We start from the raw sequence: 25,343 nt of genomic DNA, 5'->3' as shown, positions 1-25,343 counted from the left end.
TTTTAGAGGGTTCAACCAGATTACTAAAGAAGTTTCATTTCAAACAATTAAAAGAACACTCCAGTGCAGAAAGCATTCCATGTTTACGCAAAGTTTGTTCAAACTCATAACCTTTAAGTCATACGAAGACAACTATTACCATTACTCCAAAGCTCCTCTTATCATTTCTGATGATTACTTTTGATAAATTGACAATGATAAAACAAAACAATTCATCAAGAACTATGTTTTTTTTCCCTAAACAACGAGAGCACAAAAATGCAACTCAAGCGCTTTAACTGATGTTTAGTTATATTTATAAGATGGAAAACAACGACTTTATCTGCTAGGATTTCATAAAGCAAGGTCAAGACCCTCCACTGACAGATGGATTGTATTATCTCAATGCTATATACACTTCATAAGCTAGATTAACTAATAAGTACAAGTAATAATTAGTACTATATATCTTAGAGGCTTCACTTCACTGATGTCTAAGGTAATATCACAATTTTGTACATTGTAGTGTAACAAACAGGAGGTCTCAGAGTTAATATAGTCTTGCAAATAACTTAAATTCTTCTGCAGCAAGTCTTCAGATGGCAACACTTTAGTCCCTCCACTGACAAATGGATTGTATTATCCTCGATGTGCCCCTGAGATGAACCACTTCTCGAACTAGATGCCCACGCAGCATACAAGCTTTCAGCTAGCTCTTTCGTGAACCCATTATTACTAAGATCTAACAATTGCAAATACTTTGCCATTTGAATAGCAGCCGAAAGCTCTTGAATGAACTCAGATTCTATGTCAGAATGGTTCTTTAAAGAAGCGCCGTTACTACTCCGATTCGTAGCTCGCTCTATAGCATCAACCTCGACTTGCTCATCTTCACTATCTGGAGCTTCGAGCAGATTATCATCTGTATTTATTGTACATAACTCTTCTTGACAACCTTCATTATCATTAGCTGCAGGTGCCTCGGCCATATGGTCTAAAAGGTTAGCATCTGTTTGGAAGACATTTGAGCATTTATTGAGAGAGCATGGATCATGTGGCAAAGCATGAAGTTCTTCTCGATCTGCATTTTCAGCCAAGTTAAGCTCTTCCAGATAATAGTTCTCTGATAGTCCCTTAAGTATCCAAAGAATGCCAAGAAGTCCCAGTTGACATTTCTGTAATAGCAAGACTCTTAAACAACACCTGGAATTACTCAATGCTGCTGCCAATGCTCTGCCACCCTGCATTCACACTTCAGCTTTTAGATTTTCAATTAGAAAAATTCAAAGTATTGAAGTAGAGTATTCAGATAAACTGATCCAAATATATGTTGGGATTCTTCCATACTGGGTAGGGTGAAAGGAGATAAAGCTTCCAAAACATGCATATTATCAGAAGTCAAGAGAACTAATCCAGCTATATGTTGGAAGATTATATATTTATATTCTATGTTTTAAGGTTATTAGTATAGCATAATAAGGATATCATTGAATAAGTAATTAGATAATTCTCCTTATTGTAGGTAGTCAAAACTTTCCTTATTTCTGATAGAATAAACTCTCATATAGGGAGCCTCTTGTACATAGGGACCTAAGTAGTTTCTCTACTAACAGGCGGCCTTATACTGCTTTCCCAACCAATGGTTTTCCTTCTTTTATAATTTACTGATCTCTCTTTTTGGTGACTGTTCTAGAAGTCCCACGCTTCTTTCAGAACAAAATTATGGCATCGTTGTTCACTATTCTGGTCTTCTCCAGCCACCCTTTGAACTAACCATAATATTTTATTATTAAAACATTAATGAATAACCATGTGAAAGAACTTTTATCAGTTGTTGTCGTTTTTAAAGATTATTCATGATACACAGGCTTTGACGCAATATGGAGGGCAGCTTGATTGTCACACCCGTGTTTTGCTGGTATTGGATGCTCCAACCCAATTTCAATCAAAAAATGATATATCCACATAATCTCACATGTGGATTGTGGCATAGCTCTATACTCAGATTCTGCATGGGAAGGAGATACAACATTTTGCTTGTTAATCCTTCATGATAGATACTAGGTTCCCTCCAACAAAGACACAATAGCTTGTAGTAGGTCTTCTATCAATTTTGGATTTAGCCCAGTCAGCATCTGCAAAACACTCAACATGAGTATGGCCGTGACTGCTATATAATATGCCAAGTTCAGGAGCTCTTTTCAAGTAACATAAAATTTGTCCCAAAGCTGCCCAATGTTTGGCCATTGGCGTGGGCATGAACTGGCTAACAGCACTTACCACAAAAGCAATATCTAGACGAGTCACAGGGAAGTAGTTTAATTTTTCAACTAACCTCATGTATCTCTCCGGATCATCAAAAGGATCGCTATCATCTTTCATAAAATGCATATCAAGAACCATTGGAGTATTGTAGGGTTTAGCTACTAATTTTCCAGTTTCTGGAAGCAAGTCAAGAATTTACTTTCTCTGAGACAAAAGAATTCCCTTCTTGCTCCTATTTACTTCTACTCCCAAGAAGTATTTCAACATGCCCAAGTCATTTGTATGAAACCTAGTTAGTAAAGACTTGAGGGAAGAGATCCCCACATAGTCAGTTCTTGTGATAACAATGTCATTAACATATACAACAAGGAGAACAGTGCCAACTGCTGATTGCCGATGGAAGACTGATTGATCATACTTGCTCATTTTCAGCCTAAACTCTTGAACTACCTCACTGAACTTGCCAAAACCAAGCTCAAGGACTCTGCTTCAAGTCATACAAGGATTTTTTTCAAATGACAGAATTCCCACACTACCCCTGAGCAACAAAATTGGGTGGTCGCTCCATATACACTTCCTCCTGAAAATCACCATGAAGGAACACATTCTTAATATCCAACTGATGTAAGGCCAATTCTCGTAAGCAACTCGAGAAATAAATAAGCAGACAAAAGTGAGTTTGGCAACTGGGGAGAAGGTGTCGGAATAATCTACCCCATAAGTTTGAGCATATCCTTTAGCAACAAGTCTACCTTAAGTCTTGTCACGGAACCATCTGGATTAACTCTAACGGTGAAGACCCACTTACATCCCACTGGTTTCTTTCCCTCTGGTAAATCCACCAAATTCCTCGTGTGGTTATCCTCTAAGGCATGTTATTTCCTCATGCATTGCATCAAACCATCTAGGATGATTAAAAGCCTCCTTCACCGTGGGTACCGAGATTGAGTCTAGAGAAGCAATCATAGATCTAGTCTAGACGTAGAGGATAAGTGGTCATAGAAAACAAAGTTAGCAATAGAATATGTGGATTTACAAGTACGTATACCTTTGCGAAGAGCAATAATCTAATGACGAAGTAACCGTTGCAGGACATGTACCATTTGTCTCTCGTCTCCACGAGTAAACTTGAACAATTTGCGGTCTTGCTAACACAGTTGGAGCAGGTGTTGAAGGCACAATAGTCGATTGATGCTCAATAAAAGAACCAGGAGATAGAGGAACATCATCTAGTTGTTCTGTCAAAGTACGGGTAACCTGATATAATAGCCACTCATCTTCCTCCCTCTGAGCTGTAGAAATGAGAGGTGCATAGAAGAATGGAAGTCTTTGAAAATACCACATCAGTTGACACCAGATATTTGCCAAGTTCAGTAGAATAACACTGAGACCCCTTCTGAAGGTGAGAATAGCCAAGGAATATACGCTTCAATGCCTTGGGAACATAACATGTGCATCCAAACACATTAGGTTCCACCGAAAATAATGACTTGTTTGGGAAAAGAACATTGTAAGGTACATTACTACCAAGCACAGTAGATGGCATGCGATTTATCAGAAAAGAAGTCGTAGAGATAGCATCAGCCCAGAATTGTTTAGGAACCTTCATTTAGAACAAAAGCGCCCGAGTTGTCTCAAGAAGATGCCTATACTTCTTCTCAGCAACTCCATTTTGAGAAGGTGTATCTACATATGAAGACTAATGTAGTATTCCATGTTGTCTTATGTAGGACCAAAAATAACTCTGACATATATTCTTTAGCGTTATCACTCCTTAGAATACACACCAAATCATTGAATGGAGTTTTGACTTCAGCATAGAAGGCGGAAAATGAGTAAACACTTCAGAACGGCTCTTCATAAAGTAAATCTATGTCATTCGAGAAAAATTATCTACAAACGTGAAAAAATACTTATGCCCAGTTTTGCAAACAACAGCACATGGTCCCCAAATATTAGAATGAACTAACTCAAAAACTGACTCAATTCGCTTATTAACCCCTGAGCCTAACGAGATGCGATGGTGTTTTGCAAATAAACATGACTCACAATTTGGATTATCTGTCATGTGATTTGTTGTACCTGAATCAACTATACATTTATTTGAAGAGGTGATAAGACATGTTTTATCTGACTCAGCAAAAGCAGTAACTCAAGAAGATTACTTAATTGATTTCTGACATTGAAGGAATTCCATAAACTCATCTGAACCAAGATTGTTGGACTAGGAGATGTAGCCATATTAGCCGTCATTCTTTTTCCCATTTTTCTTTAACTATTCAAACAAAAACCAACAAAACCCAAGCTGCCACACCAATAATGGTAGTCCACAAAATCAATAAACAAAAAGGGAACTTAAACAAATCTAACCACGGCCTGAACTTTACACAAATAAAGTTACCCCACGGATTATAGAATCAAAAGTTTACCCAATGAATCAGAGGACTTCTAACTGATATAATCCGAAAAGTTCCACCAAGAATTACTTAATTAGAACCCTCAACGGATCAAACTAATAGAAGATGAACCAGCAAAATTCCAATGAAAAAATACCCCAACATATCTCCCAAAAGATCAAGTAACAAAATCTCTTGTCTAATTCGATCACCAAAATACTTTTCACTTGAATAAAGCTCAACAAGCCAAATATTCACAAAGGAGAAATTTACTAAGAATATGGAGTCCTCAACAGTAATCAGACACCAAATCAGCAAATGGAAAGTCAAAAAATGATTTTGACCAAAGAAAACAAAGTTGACAAAACCTAGAATGCTTTGAAATCTACCCAACCGACATCTGATGAACAAGAGCCCACAAAATTCTAACCAGAAATGCCAAGGCTACGTCAGAAATATAACCACGAACTGATTTCGACGATACACGTGTCTCCACACGCCGCTTACACAGATGCTACCCGAAATTATTTACCGGCGCGTGAGATTCACGCGCTTCCCTGCCAGCCATCGTATCATGAAGTATTGTAGATTAGGGTGACGTGGTCCTCCCCATGTTAGATGTGTGGTTGAAATCCCAAGTCCCTTGTACCTCACTACAGACCAATTCTGTCACTTACCAAGTCGACTTTCGACGAACTTTCTGAACCAACACCAGTGAATCAAATATCTCTGCTCTGATACCATCTAAAGTATAGAGACAATGGAAAAATCTCTCTATATATTATTCCATGAAGTAAAAAGTATATTTACAAGTACATAAATCACTAACTATATAAAAAATAAAAAAGGAAATCCTACAAATCTGTTGTGAATCTCTATAATTCTGCTAGTTATGTACATGACATGAGAGTATGTTTACATTTATGTCTACATTCATTATGTAACAAATAATAAAGAGAAAGAGAGACAAACCTCTTGCTTGAGCTGATTACCCCCAAGGTCAAGCTCAACTATGCGATTAAATACAGAAACTTCTGCATTTAATTTGACAATGCAGTCAGGTGTCAAATCACAAAATGATACGTCAAGCTTCAGTTCTTGACTTTCTATGGACAATGACTGCATCAATTTTAACATTCCATCCTGCAGAGATATCCCAGTGTTATCAATTCAATTGTAATTAAAGAAAAAAAGACAGCCTGGTGCACGAGGCATCCTGCGATCACGCAGGGTTCGGGGAATGGCCGCACAAAGGGGTGTTATGCAAGCAGTCTACCCTAACACAAGCATCAGTGGTGGATTCTACAACTGAACCCGTGACTATGGATCACATGGAGACAACTTCATCATTGTTCCAAGGCTCCCCTTCATTTTAATTAAACACCACATAAATATTTTAAATAGAAAAAAGGAAGAAAAAGGATAAGCTGCTTACCGGTCCTATACTAGTGCTTCCAAGCAGTAAACCAGACAAGCTAGAGCTCTTGACAAGTTGGCAAAGACTCTCTATTACAGGCCTGCTTAGCTTTATTCCCTTTAAACTAAGCTCTTGAAAACTACAACAGGAAATGCTAGATCATGCACTTCGAAATACTGGGACCAATCTAGAACTTTTACTGTGTAAAAAGAGGAGAAAACAATTCAAGGAAGTTCAAGGACTTGCCTCTTTAAGTTGGTAAGTGTAGCCAAAAGATTTATCACGGCATTTGCAGCTATTGGGTGGTTGTGTCCTATACAATGAAAGATTGAGACAAATAAATAATGCATCGAAAAGGAAACATTCTTGAAAACTATCATTCAGATAGTCAGTTATAAGTACCTAAAGAAAGATGTGTAAGCGCTGATCCAGAAGTCAGTGAGTCAGCAACCTTTTGAATAGTTCTGGATGTGATTGAACATTTCTCAATGTTTAAACTATAAAGAGCTGCAGAAGAAGAGTTATGTGAGAATAAGTTGAAGAACATTGCCTGTCATGAGCCGCTAAATAAGGAGCATAGTCGATATCTTGCCGGCTTTAAGCTAACCAAGCACTACATCCAATTCATGCAGAATGGGAAGCTATAGCATACTCACTTCATGAAAAGCAACTAGAAGATAGCTTGAATTTTTTTTAATATAAAAGAGCGGAAACTACATACCTTTGCAATTCTGCAAGATAGTTGAAAGATATGATGCACATGCATCAGTTAGACGGTTCCCAGATATGTTGAGTACTTCCAATCGGGCGTACAGAACATGGCATTCACAAATCTGTAAATTAGTACAATCAGATAAGACTTTCTACTGGAGCAACTCAGAAGGTTTTGTATTTCATTAGCTCGACTGCAAACAAGAGAAAAGATCACAAAACCGTGGTATGTTGATGGACTAAAATCATGAGTAACTTTACTATGTCTCACTTAGGATACTATTAAGTTAACCGAGGTTCATAACCATTTTTTTTGGTTTCCCACCCGGTGTCCGGCACCCGCATTGGAGCCCGACTATATCCGGATTCGCGCCGCGTATGGCCCCATTCGGGGGGGAAGCGCTCCCTACCAAGGATTTTTCCATACCCAGGGCTCGAACCCGAGACCTCTGGTTAAGGGAGGAGCAGTCCCATTCACTGCACCACATCTTTTGGTGGTAGGTTCATAACCATTGATAAAGCAGAAGTGCCCTACCTGAGTTCCAAATCTATCTATAGAACAAACATTATCAGCATCACATATCTTTTCTGCCATTTGAGGCATAAAAGACCATACGTCTACTACCTAGGAGTTTCTCATGAGAGATAATTCAGAGTCGGTGTCCATATTCTGAAATTCTATAAATGATTCAGGATCAATTTTATGCTAAATGTCATGTCTCAATTACAGATAACGGCGAAGAATATTTCAATTTTAAATCTTGGCAATTATCTTCTGGAAAGTGGAATGCTTCATCAAATTTTAGTGCAGATACCAGAATGGAATAACTGCAAAAGAAAATAAACACCTTCCCGAGGTAGCTCGATCAGTCACGAACTAGTAATGTTCCAAAGCAGTTATCGGGGGATGCTATCTTAACAGAAATTTACCAAATCACTAAATCCCTCAAGAAACTAGAGATTTGATTCACCAGGCCAGGTGTTCTCAAAAGTTTTTTCCCAAATTCGAGTCATTACTAATAATACTCTAAAAGCACTCAGATATTTTGCTATTTTCATGTTCACTCTCATTAAGGAAGTAAATTCAACCCAACATCAGTCAAATGTCTTTTCCTGGATTATTTCCCCTCCAAAAGGACTACAAAAGTACAAATATTACTCTCCTTACGCACAAAATACCTGCAAACCATGGTTTTAACATTCATTAAGAATGTACTTTAATCTCAAAACTCATTCATGGAGAGAAGTCATTGTGCCTAGAAAAATATCAAATTTTGGATTCCCGTCACTCTTGTGACCAGACCACCCCAATAATTCTCTACATCTGAGGATCAAACCATGTCTCAAACTGTGCACAGTAGCCTCTCTTACTACTCCCAGTCCCAAGTAACAGAACAAGGAACCTAAAGTCTGCTCAAGACATCAGAAGGATCCTAAATCGATGCGGAACCTAAAGTCTGCTCAAGACATCAGAAGGATCCTAAATCGATGCAATACACATTTCCTCAGCCTTGCCATGGCAAGATCCAGAGTTCAACTACGAGGGAGGATATCAAAGTAACACATATTCTTGTGCCGCTACAAATAAATTATTTAATTAATGATCTTCATATTCCTATTTCACAGGCAAAGGAATCCAAATCCTGTAATTAGTCAATTGATGAAGAACTCTAATGAAGAACATCAAGATATAATTAGCTGAAGATGACTCCAGAAAAGGGGAACCAATAGAATCATAGAGATTTTCTCAAATGATGACTGGCTAGATCACTAATAGATAGGAAACCAACTTCTGGATATTACTGTTAATAAGTAGGTGAAATCATGCACCATAAAGAAGTAAGAAGCAATCAGTTGTTGCACGAAGCAATGGAGAACCTGAGTTTCAAGCTTCATGGAATATGAGAAGGAATGCGGATAAGAAGACTCCTAATTGGTATTGGTATATAATCTAGTTCCCTTATTTTGTAGGAATCAGTTTTGATTTTGTCGGATTTAGCTTAGATTTAGCATTTCCTTCCATTTTATTTTGTCGAGTATCAAGGAGCCAACAAATGGTATGCACTACGCTGTTTCCTTAGAAAACAAATTTCAAGAAGTAATAACTGAAAGAGGTTAGAATCTTTAGGATATTTTTTATTCAATATATACACTACAGTACTTTATTTGGATCTGAACCAATATCAGACGAAAGTTGCTGATATGGAACAGCATAAAATAAAACAACAGAAAACAAAATCCTCTTATTGATTGTACGAAAAAGTAGAGAAATTATACCCTCCTTCATTCAGCTTATTATGTGATTAACACATTATCCTGATCTCTGTAACATGTAAGAAAAATGCTTGTTGGAAGTTTTCCTAGAAGCAGGCGAGCTTTAAAATGTCAAACTCTTCTGATATGTTCATGGAGTTGGAAGTTAGCATTTCAAGCTACAGAAGATGCCATATATTTTTAGACTTGAATAACCAGCAAATGCTACATTAACCACTGCCCTCAAAGCATGATATTTCCAGCATGGACATGGCTATGCTGTGCACAATTCATGAGTACATTGTTCATCACATTTAAGGAAGAGGCAAAGAAAAGTCATATTGCAAAGGCAGAATGGCCTAAATGGCACCTATACTTGTATCACTTTGTCATGCCGGTCCTCCTACTTCACTTTTTTTCATCCAAACACTTCTATGCGTTCAAAACTATTATCTTAAACCCTTGTGACTGTTGACCTTGCTTATGTGGCATAGATAAGGCTGAGGTGGATAAAATGCTCGGTACACCCAGTGCAAAAAACACGTGAATTTGTGATTCTAATTTTTAGAAGAAAAATAGAAATAAAAAATATATAAAATAATAGAAAAGTAAAAAGTAAAACAACAAACACCCAACTTATCTTCAAACCCACACTTGAAGACCCAATCTTCTTCAAAACCAGTCATGTCCATACGTTGCGGTCGCTTCCTTCCACCACCATCTTTGCCGCCGTCGCCTCCCTTTCCTCTTCTACCATCACTATCAACATCTTCTCGCATATACCTCCAATTGTCTATACCATCTCCCCCCCCCCCAAATCAGACCCATAAATCACGTAAAATAAGATAAATTTGAATCATACCCACTTCTCAAAAATAATTCTTGATTCTCAGTAAGTCATTTTTTTCACTTCACTTTCTTCTCTATATTGTATTTCTCTTTCCAAGCAATTTCTTTAATTCTTGTGTAATTGGTATTTTTATTCTCAAGATTTCTGATTTGTTTCTCTGTTTGCAGAAGAATAGGGATCTTAAAAATGAGAATTCTGGATTTGTTGTTGTTTACTATTGCTGTTGTTGGGTCTGTTGATCATAACTGTTTGGGTTTTTATCCATGCCGTGGAGGTTGTGTTTCGGTGGTTAAAATTGGGTGGAGAGTTCAAAATTGTAGAAAAGGAATGGAGAATCTGAAAATGGTAGAAAGTTTGAAAAATTCTCGTTCAGAAAGTGATGCGTGCGTGAGAGTCAATTTTCTTTGCATACATGGTGTGTGCTAATCCTTGAGTGAAAAAGGAAAACGAAAATTAAAAATTTTGAAGAAAAGAAATGACATGTCATAGAAAATCTGACATGGATACGGATGTGTCATCCACATCAGCGCATGTGAAGAACACGCGGGGGAGAGGGGTTTAAGATAATAGTTTTGAGCAAATAGAAGTGTCTGAATAAATACAAGTGAAGTATGGTGACCGGGATGTCAAACCGGAATAAGTACAGGAGTCTAGTAGGCTATTCGGCCTATTGCAAAGTTCTAAGAATTATTTAGTAAACCTGGAACAAAGCAGTTGAACCAAGTCGATTGCAGTGCAAATCCAAGGTCAAACCACCATAATTTTGCCCTGATGAGGTGAATACTCTCTTAAGCTTCTCCATTGTCCCATTTCCTGGTACATTGCCAAGATTAGAAAAAGGAATAGCAAAAAGGTTAACTAATATTTCACAGAAATGAAAAGTTAATGGCTAAGAATCAAGCTATTTGATAACGTAAAAAGCAAGTTGGAATGTGCACATTTCTGGAAGCAATATGAAGAATGATATTGACCACATGATTGTTACCTAACAGATTGTGAGAAAGGTCTAAGACAGCAAAAGTTTTGTGTACATATAGGGCATTGATTAATGGTGCCACTGATATATCTTGCAGTTCGCAGTCAGACACCACAATCTCATCCTCCGACACCTGGTAAACATATATTAAAAGAAAAAATCAGACTAACAATTAAGGGGTTTTGCAAACGCATTCTTTTTCTTACTCTATTTTAAATATGATTGCTAAAATTGCTTTTACGTCTCCTTCAAAAAAAACCACATGCAGTCCCTCGCTTTAAGACATTAACAAATAGTCTGGGAAATTGAAACAACTAAAACATCAATAGTAGTTTATCACTTGAACAATATTGAGTATCCCATTTATTAGCAGAAGAAAACTGCAATATGTGTGTCAGTTCGTGTTTGAGCGAGTGGGAAAGAGAAATATGATGCCTCAAATTTTGTCCAGACAAACCAATAAACAAGGTTCCATTCCAACCAAACAAGATCAAGTACCACCTTCACAAAATGACCTCCACCACCTCGCGTTTTAAATACAGTAAAAGTGATGGAAAACAAAGAATATCTTTTACATACCCGCCAAGTTTATCAACTTTTTGGAAAATGATAAAAAGAAGGATACCCCTATAGCCACTCCAAATTGTTTTCAACTGAAATTTCTTTTGTTTGTTTGTTTTTTCATTCTAAAATTTTTTTCAATATTCAATATTTATGTTGACAAGTATCGAACAAATATAATTCATTGTGATAAATGAAGTGGATCTATTTAGTTTTAAACCCAAAAAGTTCACAGCTTTGCTTTTGAGGTGGTGTATACCAGTATTCCAACACCAACAAAAGGAAGATTATACTGACACCCACTAATTTTGTAGCAGGTCAATCACCAGTAACCGAGAGATGAAAAAATGCAATAGCACATCTATCTTTATTTTGAAAACCAGAACTTAATCTGAAATGTGTCTGTGTGCACATTTACATGGACATACACATATATCAAGATACAACCCCGATCTTGGCGCTAGACTGAATTCAATTTTAGACCTTTCCCATTTTTCTTTTTTATTCCTCACTTCATGGCTAATTTTCTGATCTTTGAAAGTTCATAGTAATGCTTCCACACGGGACTACCGGATCACTATGGGGGACTTTCGTCTTCTGTTCAACCAGTCAGTCTCACAGTCAGACAGGCTTGCACTATTACGCTCACGAGCAGAATCTTAGCTTGAGCCTACCTTCGCACACCTCTGCTAATCTTTAGGAGGCATCTGCCACAGATAAACTACCACCTTGCAGTGTCCCACGTCCCCTACTTTATATCACTTAATATTGACATAAAATCTTTATAAAAACTACCCTGTCTTCCACAAACTCCAGAACTATTTTAGATACATTCATAAATAATGCATGTGCTTTTTCTAAGTATCAACATTTTTCAGATGAGATCAGATAAATGGTATATATTCTGTGCACATCACAAATGAAGACCTGATAATGCCAATAGACTTGATAAATGGAAATTCATAGGATATATGATGCATTAACAGTTAACCAGTTACAAAAAAAAAAAAAAAAATGAAGTTGAGCAGCAGTATAAATAGTTAGACGGATAAAATCAAGACAAGTTAGAGATCAATCTATCGCTTCTTGCTTGGTTTACATTTTTTTTACCACGAGTACTACTACATCATGGCTATTAGATACAGTAGAGGATGGGGAAAACTGAATGGTAGAAGAGAATTAGGTTTTCTGATAATTTACAAATTCACGTTATGAGGAAGACCTCAAACTCACAGAACCTTTAGTTCCAGGATGTTTATAACAACTTCTTGACAAGCTACTAACTTGTTAGTGAATTTCAACACTCCACAAAAGCTCTGAGGTCATAGAAACAAATGCTAAGATATTGTAGGAAATGTAATGAAAACTTTATCTTACCTCTTGATTGTACAGCATCTTAATAACCTTCAAGATCGGTGGCTGAGACAGCTCCTCGCAGCAATCAATATACAGTTTCATGAGATGTTTTGGAACCCATACTGCTGATGACAAAGTTGAAGCCTTATAATATGGGGGATATAATTGTAAATGTCATGGCTTTGCATATTTCAAAATCTGAAAATAGTCAGCAAGTAGGTTTTCTAACCAACTCTCAACCAGACATCATTAACAAGGGTTGAAATGAAAAAAAATCCTGATAGATCCAGGGCGATCCCCCCCCCCCCCCCCAAAAAAAAAAAAATCCACCATCAACTAGACAAATAAGTCTTCTAGAATAAGATCATCAGTTATTTCCCCCATTCGTGTTCTCCCTCAATTCTTGACTAGAAATACCACTTCTTCACCACTTTCCCCAAATTCCATTATAAAATCATTTTTGTATCCTCAAGCACTTTTGCATTCACAGCTTTAGGGAATTAGAAACGCATTAAGAGTTCACTCCCTGGACAAGGAGGAAGCTACTAATGATTTGAAAAGTAGCAAATAAGATACACATAAAACCAAAATAAGAGACATGATTATATGAATACATGAGTAATGAACAAACTGGAAGAAACATACCATCAATTGAAACGTCAATGCATGCCTTTCCAGCCATATTATCATTAAAGATACTAACAGCTTCCAGTGATTCTATAACTCTTCCATCATGCATCATATGCTGGATGACTGGCACTAGGCCTATAAAGGAACTAACGCATCAGCCGATTGACATATGATGCCTTAAATAACAAACCTATCTAGAGAATGTCTGCATTTCACGGTATTTTTATATGAATACATTTAAAAAAAAAGATACAAAATATCTTTTGGTGGAATCGTAACAGAAGAAAAAAAGAACAGCTCTTTCTGTAACACATTGTCAACCTTTGCCAAAACGTTTTTGATAACAAAGTATATCACAATCCTGCTTCTTTGCTGCTCTGTTGCATTTTAGAAAATAATAGTAGTTCTCTTAATGATAACCGGAGCAGCTGCAGCAGTAGTGGTAAAAACAATAATAAAGCTCAACATACTAAAGATTTTTGGGTGCCTTAATGTTGTAATCAAAATGCTCAGATTTGCAAAGCACCATAATATTCACGAGTTGCACTGGCTGTGTCTTTTTGTTCTTTAATGAAAGTTGAATAATGGCTAATGCCTCGTTAAAAGTAATAAAAACAACAATGTGAGAAGGTGACACTAACTTCAAACTGAAATGTAATGCCTACCTTTAGATCTCTCCTCAGCTGGGAGCTGTAAATAGTACAAGCATGCTACCTCAACCTTCATCTGCTCCAAGTTAAGCAACATTCCAGCATTACCTGAACCCCATTTTACATGTACAACATTGTTGCCAATTCTGAAGAGGATATGTTGCTGCAATTAACACATCAAGCAAGAGATATTGTCAATACTGCAGTGTAATAACAGTATTGCAATGAAGATAATAATGCTTGGCAATGTCTCCTATAACGAACCAAAAAGATCCAACGATGTACACATGATGGGTTAATGGCCAAATTATCTTATTGTATATTATGGATAAAAAGTTTGACTTATTACTAATTCTTGGTGAAAACAGAAACATATCAATTGACCTTGGATTTAACTTCTTGCATGAACACAAGTAGCCCGTAACATAATATCTTGAGGCTTAATTTACACTCACACAATGTTCACTACAGGCATGCAGAGTGAGATCGGAAATAATGTCATTGCCAGAAACATAATAACTTCTTGCATGAACACAGGCATCCCCCTGCACATTTACATTGGAACTACGGGACTGCACCCGGTAGATTCCCCCATGTACTGAGTATTTACATTTGGGACTACGGATCGGTATTCCGGGAGATCCCCTCGCATTATGAGTTGGACTACGGGACGGTATCCCGGTAGATCCACTGGATATTTATATTTGGGACTACAGGACGGTATCCTGAGAGATCCCCGGTTGTTATCTTTGTGCTGAGCTGTATTTCTTTCTGTGTTTACTTTGCCTCTGTAGTAGTTGTTGCTGTCATTTATATCCTGTGTTACTCTTACTGTTGTAATTACGTATATTGTTTTGTTCTACACTGTTGAACCTTATATTTTATTTAACCTCGGTAGGGCCCTGACCTTCCTCGTCACTACCCGACTGAGGTTAGGCTTGGCACTTACTGAGTACCGCTGTGGTGTACTCATGCCTTTTCTACGCATGTTTTCCATGTGCAGATCCAGGTACCTCCATTCAGACTTATCACTCGTGAGACGAGGCGCTTGTAGAGACTCTGAGGTATATCTGCCGCGTCCGCAGAGTCCCTTTCTTCTCTCCCTTTTTGTTTTAGCCCTTCTGTACTTTCGTTTCCTTGTTAGATATTCTGGAGTTAGATACTTGTAGACATTCAAAGGCTTATGATCATGAGATTCCGGGTTTTGGGAAATGTTATTAGTTTTCGAGAGTTGATATTGTGTATGCCGAGCGGCACTTTAAATACTGTTTTACTTCACTAATTCGGTTTTTAATTATTTCTTCCGCAAATTGGTTTATCTTCCGCATTGTTAGGCTTACCTAGTCGTAGAGACTAGGTGCCGTCACGATGGTTCACGGAGGGCGAACCGGGGTCGTGACATTGCATGAACACAAGTAGCCCGTAACATAATATCTTGAGGCTTAATTTACACTCACACAATGTTCACTACAGGCATGCAGAGTGAGATCGGAAATAATGTCATTGCCAGAAACATCTGCATCCAATTTTCTGCCACAACCTCCAAAGCTAAACTTTGGAGCAGAGTTTTTTGTGCTTGAATATGTGAAATCCTTGTCATCCCGTGAACCTAACTCAGGAGTCCTAGATTTGTCGGAGCAAGTACTTTCTTCAAGGTTGACAGGGGTAAAAGCACCGACAACACATCGTGACCCAACTGGTGAAACATCCTGCCAGACAAGGATAGAGATCTTAGCAATCAACTTTCTTGTTAATAATAGGTAATCAAATTTTCCAAAAGGAAAATCTCTTCAAATTCTGTTCAACAATTGGAATACCTTCAATCCATGAGATGGACTACACCGATAGTTTGTGTCTTTAACTGCAAATTTACGCAAATACTGGTCAGTGGTCAGTGTTCTATTTCTTTCATGAAATAAGCTTACTGTTAGCTGCAGACTAACTCACACTGATCAGAAGTAGCAACATTTTCTACAGAACACTTGTGGGAGGTTCTTCTTGAGCAATCACCCATTTCACCCTCAAGAGGAGTAGAAATTATCCTGCTGGAGCTGTATACATCTTCATTGTCGCCTTCATCATCAGAGAGAACAAGACGGACACGCTTACGACCAACTGCTTGACTACCAGCAGGTCTCAACATGCTCGGGGACGAAGAATTGGGTAGCTCAGTAGATACAATAGTTGTTTCTACATGAGCTGACTTCAGCTTAGCTAGATTTCTTTTGGGACGGACTAGCGATATCAAAGGCATATCCTCGTTGAGTTCATCTTCGCTGCCATGAGATTTTGATATCTTGAAACCCAATTTAGCAGTCTTTGGTGATATGCTATCATATGACGTGATTGGTGATTGGCTGCCAACTTCCGTTTCACTTTCAGAACAGCAGTCCCCTGCAACATATTGTGCTTCAAGATCTCCAACTTTTGACTTCTTCAATTTGTCAATTGACGACTGCAGCCTCCTGTACTGTTTCATCCTTATTACTGACAAAGCAATATCTATACAAACCCCTGATATTCAACATAAAGACTATGCGCAAGACAAAAAACATCTAGATAGTTACTTTCAGTAACATATTAAGGATGGACCAAAATCCAAGGACTTCGTAAGTAAAAGCATTTTACCTGGCCTCTTCCACATTATCGAACCTGATCATCTGGCTATAGTGCATATTTTCTAGAGCAGACAACTGAATTGAGGGCTTTTTTGCCTGAGTAGCAATCCTGTAACATGGATAATATGGTTGGTAGATAATAAAAGGACCAATAATGATAAATTATGTTGCTAAAACATTTTTGTTCAAGAATCCTTAGCTTTCCTCTTACATCTTTTCGTTTTGTCTGTTTCTCAAGCCAAGCTGCTTGTATGCCATCAAGTCGGCAAACAGAAATGGAGAACAAGGAAAAGACAAATTGTCCATAGAAATTTTAACACACCAACATATTGTCCCTTGCTAGACCTCACCTGTGAGATTTCACTGAGTATGTTGTTATTGTTATTGTTGCTGTTGTTGTAGTTTGACTAGGGAGATATTAAGAATAGAGTTGAAATTTGTGAAGTCTCATATTGGTTGGGAGAACGGGTTGTGGTTTCCTTATATGGACTTGGGCAATTCTCCCATCATGAGCTAGCTTTCGGGGTTGAGTTAGGCCTAAGGGCCATATCTTCGTATGGCATCAAAGCCAGACCCACCGATCCTGATTGTTGTGTTATGCAATATTTGGCCCCCATGTTAATGTTATCCATACTCCAGTTCCACTCCTGGGCGTGTGCGGGAGTGTCAAGTCCCACATTGCTTGAGGGAGTTGGTTGAGGTCTACTTATATGGACTTGGGTAATCCTCCCCTCATGAGCTAGTTTTGAGGTTGAGTTAAGTCCCCAGGCCATATCTTCATAAAATTAAATGGTAGTTTAAAAAGGAAGTGGGGCTAGAGGTTTGAGATCTTTTAGGGATGAAAAAAGTGCACATAACTTTTGAAGAAGTAAAATATTAACATAGGAATTTATAGCGGAGAAAAGAGATTTCTATTTAAGACACTATTGGGAGACGCGTTGAAAAGGAAAGAAGGATATTCTTGGGACAGTGGAGTAAGAAATAAATGAACAGAATATAAGAGCTACTTCATGGTTGCACCATTTTTGTTGTGTATCCACGCTGATACACGAAAGAAGTGCACAAGAGAGAGAGAGATTTTACTGAGGAAGTACATTGACAACACGAATTATCAAGCTTTAGACAACATAGAACCCCACATGAGAGATTTAGTTCCAGTCGGGCATCTATACTCTTGCAGAGTTGCAGCCAAGCACATTTGACTTGTATGCTGGATACCACTCATTTAGCATAAGATTGCGATAGTAACAATACAGATAAGTACCTGTAACCCTCTTCAAAAGCCACCAAAGCACCTCCCCAATTACCATTAGAATCGAGTATGTTCCCAATATTGATCTTTGCTAGTGCTTGTCCCTGAAATCAATATAAAAGTTGTTAAAGAAGAGATTACGAATATCCAAAGAGAGATATAAATTAGTCAATTTGTGCAGATATCCAGTTTCCAACAAGTCCTAAGTGCACACAGCCCAATACAGTCATAGTATCTCAGGCGCCTTTCATCAATAACAATGGATGTGAATGTGTGGATATGATGTTAAGCATGACAAGATTACCTCCAAATTTCCAATTGCTCTGTATGTGTCCAAGCTCTTGTTGTACCATTTAAGAGCTTTGTCAAACTCCCTAAACTTCTGGTATGATTCTCCAATGGCTAGAAATGAGTCACTTAATTTCTCTTTGTCACAGAGCTCACTTGCTATTTGCTTCTTCTTTTTGGCATATGTATGATGCTAACCAAAAGAATCAAGGTACCAAATTACACATGTCCCAATTGTTAGATGAATCAGACAATGACGCAGAAGAGAAAAAGCTATTGCTGTCGCAATTCTATCATCAAGAGGCTCCTTTGATTAACCTCACCCACTCAAATTGTAAAATAAAAAGAAAAAGAAAAATAGCACAAGAAAAGAGGTATAAGGGTTCTGTGCATGTGTAGGAACTCTTAGCTATAGGCTTTAAACCATGTGGACACCAGTTTATTTTTAAACCATTACAAAAAATTTAGAAATTTTACTCTGAGGTTCACAAAAAGAGTCAGTCAAGAACACAAATGGTGCTTCCACATCAAACCTCAATTCCTGAATACAACTGCAATCTGTTGAGACAGATAAAAAGTTACTGCTTGGGAATTTGGAGTTTAAATCAGCTCCTTTCGGCCAAAAAAAATAAAGAAAGAAAAAGAAATTGAAATGGCTGCCACTGACTAATCTCCCTTAGAAATTGATCGAGCATCTGGATATCCATGCGAAAAAAGGATTAATGGAGTAGAGGAGGTACAGATTGAGACAAGCTCGTCATGCAAAAGACCCCATATTTGTTGCAGAGCCAGGTTTAAAAGCATGATATGGATGATGAAAGCAAATCATGGAAGTATGTTAGCAAGCTAACTGGTAGTTTTGGAATAAAGCAAGAAAGCATAAAGAGAAATACATACTTACTTTTAGCCATGCAAAGATTGCACTTGATTTCTCAATTAGACGATCAAGGGATGAATTCTGTTGCAGCAGGCACTTCCTCTCACCCTCTGTTCCTCTAGCAATTTCCATTTCCCTAGCAAGCTTTTTGAGATTTTGTTCTTCTTTTTTTATCTCATCCATTACCCTGCATGCTTCTTTCACTATTTCAATGTTTTGATTGGCTTGACTAATCAAAGCATCTTCATCTTCCATGGACTTGGCCAGCTTTAGAGCCCATTCATAACATTTCATGGCCTCATCATACTTTTGAACCCTGTAATGCAACTCCCCAAGATTTATATATCCCTTTGCTTCCCCTTGACAGTGGCCTATCCTATGACAAATAAGAATATCTTTCTCAATATGTTCTCGTGCTTTATTCCATTTTCTTAGCTCAGTGTAGACGTTTCCAAGGTTATGATGGAGCCTGCTGCGCCCGTCATCATCCTCATTTACTTCTTCTTCATCACAGATTTCTAATCCTTCACGGAGAACTTTTTCAGCTTCCTCCAAGTTATCAAGATCAACTTCAAGCATACCAATGTTGTTGTAGGCATCAATGTATTCCTTCACAAAAGAATGTTTGCTGGATCGTAAATTCTTCTTGAGTGTTTTAGCAAGAGCCAGTGCCAATTTGAAATACTTTCTAGCGTTTCGAACTGAGTCATGGTCATCCTCCGACTTCAGAAAAATTTCATGATATGTTCTTCCTAGTTGAGTGCTGGCTCTTTGCTGCTCAACAAGGTCATTTTCATCCTTGGCAAGTTCTAAATGCTTTTTCTGTAAAATATAAACCACAGGTATTGATGACCAACAAATGAAACATTTGCACTGCAAACACCAAAACTGTTGGAAAGATAATGTTTTATGTCACTGGTAATATAAAACCAAAAAAAAGATTTTTCTTAAAAGAAAAGGGGGTAAAAGATCAAGATTAGAAGAAAAAAATTAGACGTTTCCTTTTCTAGGAAAATATATATAAATAGTTGTAACATCAATTAGTTTAGTTTGATCACAGCACGCAGAAGTACAATACTCAATCAGGACGAGCTAATTTCAGTCTAGACTTATCTTTCTCATGAAACGTGTTAGGTCTGGAATTTTCCATCCAAACAACAGAATTATGAGAGTGCGCATAAGGGGTTCACCAAATTTGAATATATCAGATAGACGGGGAGAGAAATCAGTCCAGCAACCCAAAAGCACGACCAGAGCACCATGTGCATATCATGAGAATAAAATTGGATGCCTAAGGAGGCGACAATGTTGCCAGATTATAATGAAAATGATTCAAACAATTCCACTAGCATCTTGAAATCCTAAAATATGTCAGGCATAGAGTAACAGGCAATCAGGATTCGTAAAAGGAAAATGACACTATATAGCCGCTCTCAAAATAATAGCCGAAAAAATGTATATCTTTTGTATATATATACATTCTGTATGTTATATACAAAAATTATACAGGCAATCAGGATTGATAAAGGGAAAATGACACTGTATATCCGCCTCAAAAAAATAGCCAAAAAAATGTATATTTTTATATATATATATATATATATACATTCTATATGTTATATACAAAAATCATATTAATGCTATCAAATGTAAATAGTTTCCGGCGGGGGCTAAAAGTGATAATACCCCATTCGTAAATGCTAGAAATTTCAGATTTTAAAACTAAAGTTAAACTTTATAAGGCATCGGATCAAAGAGAAAAGAACATGATATAACTAATCAGCACTAATCATATGTCTTTCATATGGCTAACATATTGTTTCTGTAGGCAGTTATTCTAAAATTCAAACTCCATGATATCATCAATCATTCAATATTCAGGAAACAAGAAAATAATCCTTTGCTCAATAACCAATTATATAAAATAGGAAGAAAAAAACAGATTAGAGCTGTAGCCCACTGAAACATCATTAGCAATACAAACTATAATGTTGCAAATGTACAAATCATTAAAGCATAATGCACCAACATATGGTGCAACTTTTACATTCAAGAGCTAGAGAAGGTCCCATGCACAATAAAACTAAAGCAAAGTTCACAACTTTTTTCTTTTCAATAGATATTGATGCAAACTGACACGCTCTACCGCACTTTAAAAAATGAATATAGTAACATAAAAGTTGGACCGAAACACATATAGGATTTAAACCTAAAACCAACTATGTAACCTTCACCTTTAGCTCGGGTCTCAGTATCTATGGCCTTTATTCTCAGCTTTGAATTGTGTTTATCAACTCATCTAGAGAAATAATCATTTATGTCTTTAACATTTCATCCCCAACAACCCAAATATTATTTTATGGCTTGCAGCTGATACATTTGCTTCTAATTAGTAGGAGTCCCCAAAGCAAACAATTAGACTTCTAGGTGGATAATCAAGCTTGGTGCTGTTTTTTAATATAAAAAAATACATTGATTTCTAATTAGTTTAAAGTTTAACTTTATGCGCTGTTAAAATACTTGCACACTCAGCTCATTCCAAATTCAACTACAGGTAATTAATTGTCTATGTGGGTCAATTGGTTTTGTGGCCCATTGCAATATTTTTTAGTTTTATATCAAGTCTCCCAAGACATGAATTGAGCGTAACTGGAGAAGTGAGGATTTATAAAGCCGACCCCATCTTGTTTGGAACTAAGGCATAGCTTTTGTTGTTGTTGTATGCTATCAAATTTCCCAGGAGATTTATTTTTACATATATTTGAAAATAAAACTTAAGATATGTGCATGGCCATTTGCTTCTATTTCAACCATAAAGGGTTATGTTCAACTAGGGGCGAAGTTAGTGTGTGTTACGGATTTGGATGAACCCAATAACTTTGGTCCAAGCGTTGTATTTGTCTTAAGAAATTCATTGAATATGTACAAATTATTAACCTAGAACCGAGTAACTTAAAAAACTAAATATTGAACCCATAAGCTTGAAATACTGGTCCCGCCTTTGTGACAGTTCAACGATTTCCTCAATAAATTAGGTAAGCCAAAATATATGCTAGTAAACTTGCTACAACCAGCTAAACTACACTGTTAAAATCCTTATACTGTCAATATATATAATTCAAACTTGTCTTTTAGTTAGTCCTTAGTTTTACCTGAAAAGTGAGGGCATGTTTGTAATCCTGAATGCGGAGATAGACTTCTCCGAGCGATTGACAGGACGGAAGAAGCTGCTTTTCGGACAAGTACTTTAGGGAGATTTCATAGTCGATTCGAAGCCAACGAAGCGCCTCTATGTACTCTCCTCGGTTCTTGAGGATATCGCCTATCACATTTGCCCATTTAGCCTCCTCCGAACGGTTCCCTTCTGCTTTCGCGCTCTTGTATGCCCTCTTAGCTGCTGTCAGCTGGTTCTGTGTATCGTTCTTACCCATTTGATTGATGATCTGTTGATGTGATTTTTTTGGGAATTTTAGTTGAAATTGGATTTGGAGGTTTTAGGGCTTTTTTGCTTTGTTCTATCTTCTCCAAGCTCTTTTCACTGTAATGGCGGGGTATTGAGATGTTTTTTTGGTGTATTTTCAAATGTTAAAAGGGCTTGGAATTGGTGTTCGCGCCAAAATGTCTCTGTTTTGAGGAACTCACGACCGAACTCTAGAGCTTTTGAGCTACAACTACCAGATTCGGCGACTTAATTAAGAAAAAAATTTGTAAGTACAATTTATAGCTATAGTTCGGAGGCTTCTAATAAGTCGGTAGCTATAATTTAGCTAAATATTATTAGATAATATAGTATAAATTTCTGAAAATGGTGAATATTGACCCTGTTTAGAAAATGTGTCTTATTGTAGTTTTTGCGCAGTCTACAATTGCTATAATTTCTTTCTCTCTCCATCTCTATTCTCCTTTATATCTTAACTAGTTAATTTACCCGCGCTTCGCGCAGTTCAATATATTTTTTTTCCTAAATTTAATATAGAAGCAATAAAAAATAATGAAAGACATAAATATGAAAATTTTAAAAGTCAAATATATAAGATAAAAGGTACATATCAAGATAAAACATAAAACAGGGCAATTAAAAAGTATCGTATGTATTTTTTATAGATTATCTTGACAGAACTATAAACATGTCTCAACTAATCAACCATTTTTTTCCCTTCGGAGTAATAAAGTTCCACAGCCTACAAATCGTTTATCTTTCAGATACAATCATCCTCTTTTAGACCCAAATAAAGTTACACGAACCAATAGTGAAGGCATAGATGGAATATTGGCTAACACAACTGCAACATAAAGTGTTGTAATATTCAATCTATGTTAAGATATTTCCTCTTTGCACTGTATAGTTCTTGTGAGAAAGTTTTGGCACACACAGTATGTTGGATCGACCAATAACATGTGTCCACTTGCAATCATCATCAGTAAATTTGAAGTAACCTCAAAGAAATATGCTTATTCAAACTCCGTTAGTCAAGTCTTTTCTTTATTATTGGAAAAGTCACATTGTCCGAGGGCTAGGACATGATCCCCATCTTTTTTATTTATACAAAGCTGCAAAAATATGGTTAGCGAAAAGAGACCACTCTCATGTACAATTTTGCTACTATGATCAGTTAAGCTAGGAAAAAAGGAGTAAACGAACTATATTATATATTTATAACGAACTTATTTATCCATTTATTTGCACAACTCCTCAGTTAGAACAAAAACGAATCTACACTTGTTTCTTTAGGGGAAATTTATTGAATTCAAGCTTCTATTTCAGGCTGCACTAATGGCTATAGTTTTTCGAACACTATAATGGCATCATCTCCTTACCACCAAATCTCAACCAGGACTATTAAAACTTAAAGTAGCGATGTATAAATTGATATACCATAATGATTCAGATATAAAAGTTTTAAAAATAATTTAGATATATGTAATAATGGATTAACAAAAAAATCCTCTTCTCCTATTCACATCAGACTCCATCAGAAACACTTCACTTCTCTATTTGTGTAGTCATTAAATCTGGAAGAATACATAGTAAAAGGAGGAAGAAAGGTAGAAAGGTGATACGAGCAAAAAACCCAAGATATAAAACTGAAATTTCTTAATTAAGGGAAAAAAGCAAAAGAAAACTGAGATATTGCACTACACTAATGACATTTCTATTCGTAATACTCATACTAGTATTAAAACCCGCGCGATGCGCGGATGGTACTTTTGAATATTAGTATGACAATATTGTTCTTACCATACAATCAGAAAAGAAAATAAATTATTAATATCATATTGTAGATGAGAAGCATAATGTATTAGATATTAAAGTCACCCCTTTAACATGGAAATGCAAGTTATACATAGAACCTTACATCCAATAACTACTAAGTTGAGTAGGCGAAGCTTAAATCTTCTAAAGGAAGACTCCTCTAACTACGTTCATGCATGATATCACACTTCCTTCTTTACTGAGTAAGCATCAAGATTAAGAGTATATCCAAAAGGTATATAATAAGACAAATTCTTTCAGTTTAGATATTGAGGTCTGATTAAAATTAACTGCATTCTGAAGTGTTACATAAATTGGAATAGATGAGAATTATTGATCTGTTTTGACAGTTCAGTTAACAATTCCGTGAGTATCAAGGAAGTTGAATGCTGAAAAAGCATAGGACTAATTAATCTCTGAAAGATATCATCGCCAACATAGCTTTCTCACTCTATTGTATTTACAAATACAATTATGTCGTACTTACGACTAAACATTGCACTCCCTCAATAATTAGGGTTTGTTGTAGCTTCGAAGAATGTTGCAGACCTCCTTCATTGACGGGCTACCAGATGGTAATGCTCCAGTACACATCAGTCCTGCTTTAAAAACATCTATCATTTGTTCCAAGTTACTTGTTTCCATGACTTCTTCATCAAGCGCCTCAAGAATGGAATTCCCCTCTCCGAAATGCTGTTGAGACCATTGTGCTAGATTCATTTGTTAGCTCCGGACAAACTCTCCAAATGCCATACGCGAACCATATCCTACATTAAGTTCCACGAATCAACAGCATTCGGTGGAACCATAACCAATCAAGATGGCAGAAAATTGTAACTTAGACCTCCATATGTCTATCAGTGCACAACATCTGGAGGATCGCCCTAATCACTCCCTGTCAGGTCGCGAAAAGAATGCCTGGATTTCCTTTATTTATTTTGTTCTTTCTCTTTCTTTTTTCTTTTCTTTTTTATGACGATGTTGTCGGGGCTAGCTTGTGCGCACCTCGA

General features: G+C 36.9%; 1 protein-coding gene across 2 annotated transcripts; it reads right to left on the bottom strand.

Annotated features, from left to right (window-relative positions):
• Positions 1-286: 286 nt before the first annotated feature.
• Positions 287-22,756, bottom strand: LOC104214642 (protein TONSOKU). Of its 2 annotated transcripts, none has more exons than XM_070174709.1 (19): positions 22,232-22,756; positions 19,104-19,901; positions 18,219-18,395; positions 17,927-18,018; positions 16,673-16,771; positions 15,992-16,509; positions 15,862-15,905; positions 15,502-15,753; positions 14,060-14,207; positions 13,410-13,529; positions 12,786-12,889; positions 10,857-10,980; positions 10,572-10,684; positions 6,779-6,890; positions 6,460-6,564; positions 6,304-6,370; positions 6,076-6,196; positions 5,613-5,783; positions 287-1,220 (listed from the first exon to the last, which is right to left on the bottom strand). In XM_070174709.1, exons 1-19 carry the CDS (start codon positions 22,508-22,510, stop codon positions 552-554), a joined length of 4,113 nt encoding a protein of 1,370 aa, XP_070030810.1. In that variant the 5' UTR covers positions 22,511-22,756; the 3' UTR covers positions 287-551. The 2 variants fall into 2 exon arrangements, with proteins under 2 accessions (XP_070030810.1, XP_070030811.1); XM_070174710.1 differs by having other exon boundaries at positions 12,786-12,886.
• Positions 22,757-25,343: the final 2,587 nt, after the last annotated feature.

Source organism: Nicotiana sylvestris, chromosome 5 (assembly GCF_000393655.2).
Source record: "Nicotiana sylvestris chromosome 5, ASM39365v2, whole genome shotgun sequence".
Taxonomy (NCBI): domain Eukaryota; kingdom Viridiplantae; phylum Streptophyta; class Magnoliopsida; order Solanales; family Solanaceae; genus Nicotiana; species Nicotiana sylvestris.
This window is presented reverse-complemented; position numbering and strand designations above follow the sequence as displayed.

Bases quoted from the DNA above. Each gene is read 5' to 3' on its own strand.
- LOC104214642 (XM_070174709.1), bottom strand. From the start codon at position 22,510: ATGGGTAAGAACGATACACAGAACCAGCTGACAGCAGCTAAGAGGGCA. The intron at 14,208-15,501 runs GTGAGTGTAAAT...TGTTAATTGCAG, and splicing joins ATGCCTGTAGTGAACATTGT to CAACATATCCTCTTCAGAAT. The intron at 10,685-10,856 runs GTAACAATCATG...GCAATGTACCAG, and splicing joins CCTTTCTCACAATCTGTTAG to GAAATGGGACAATGGAGAAG.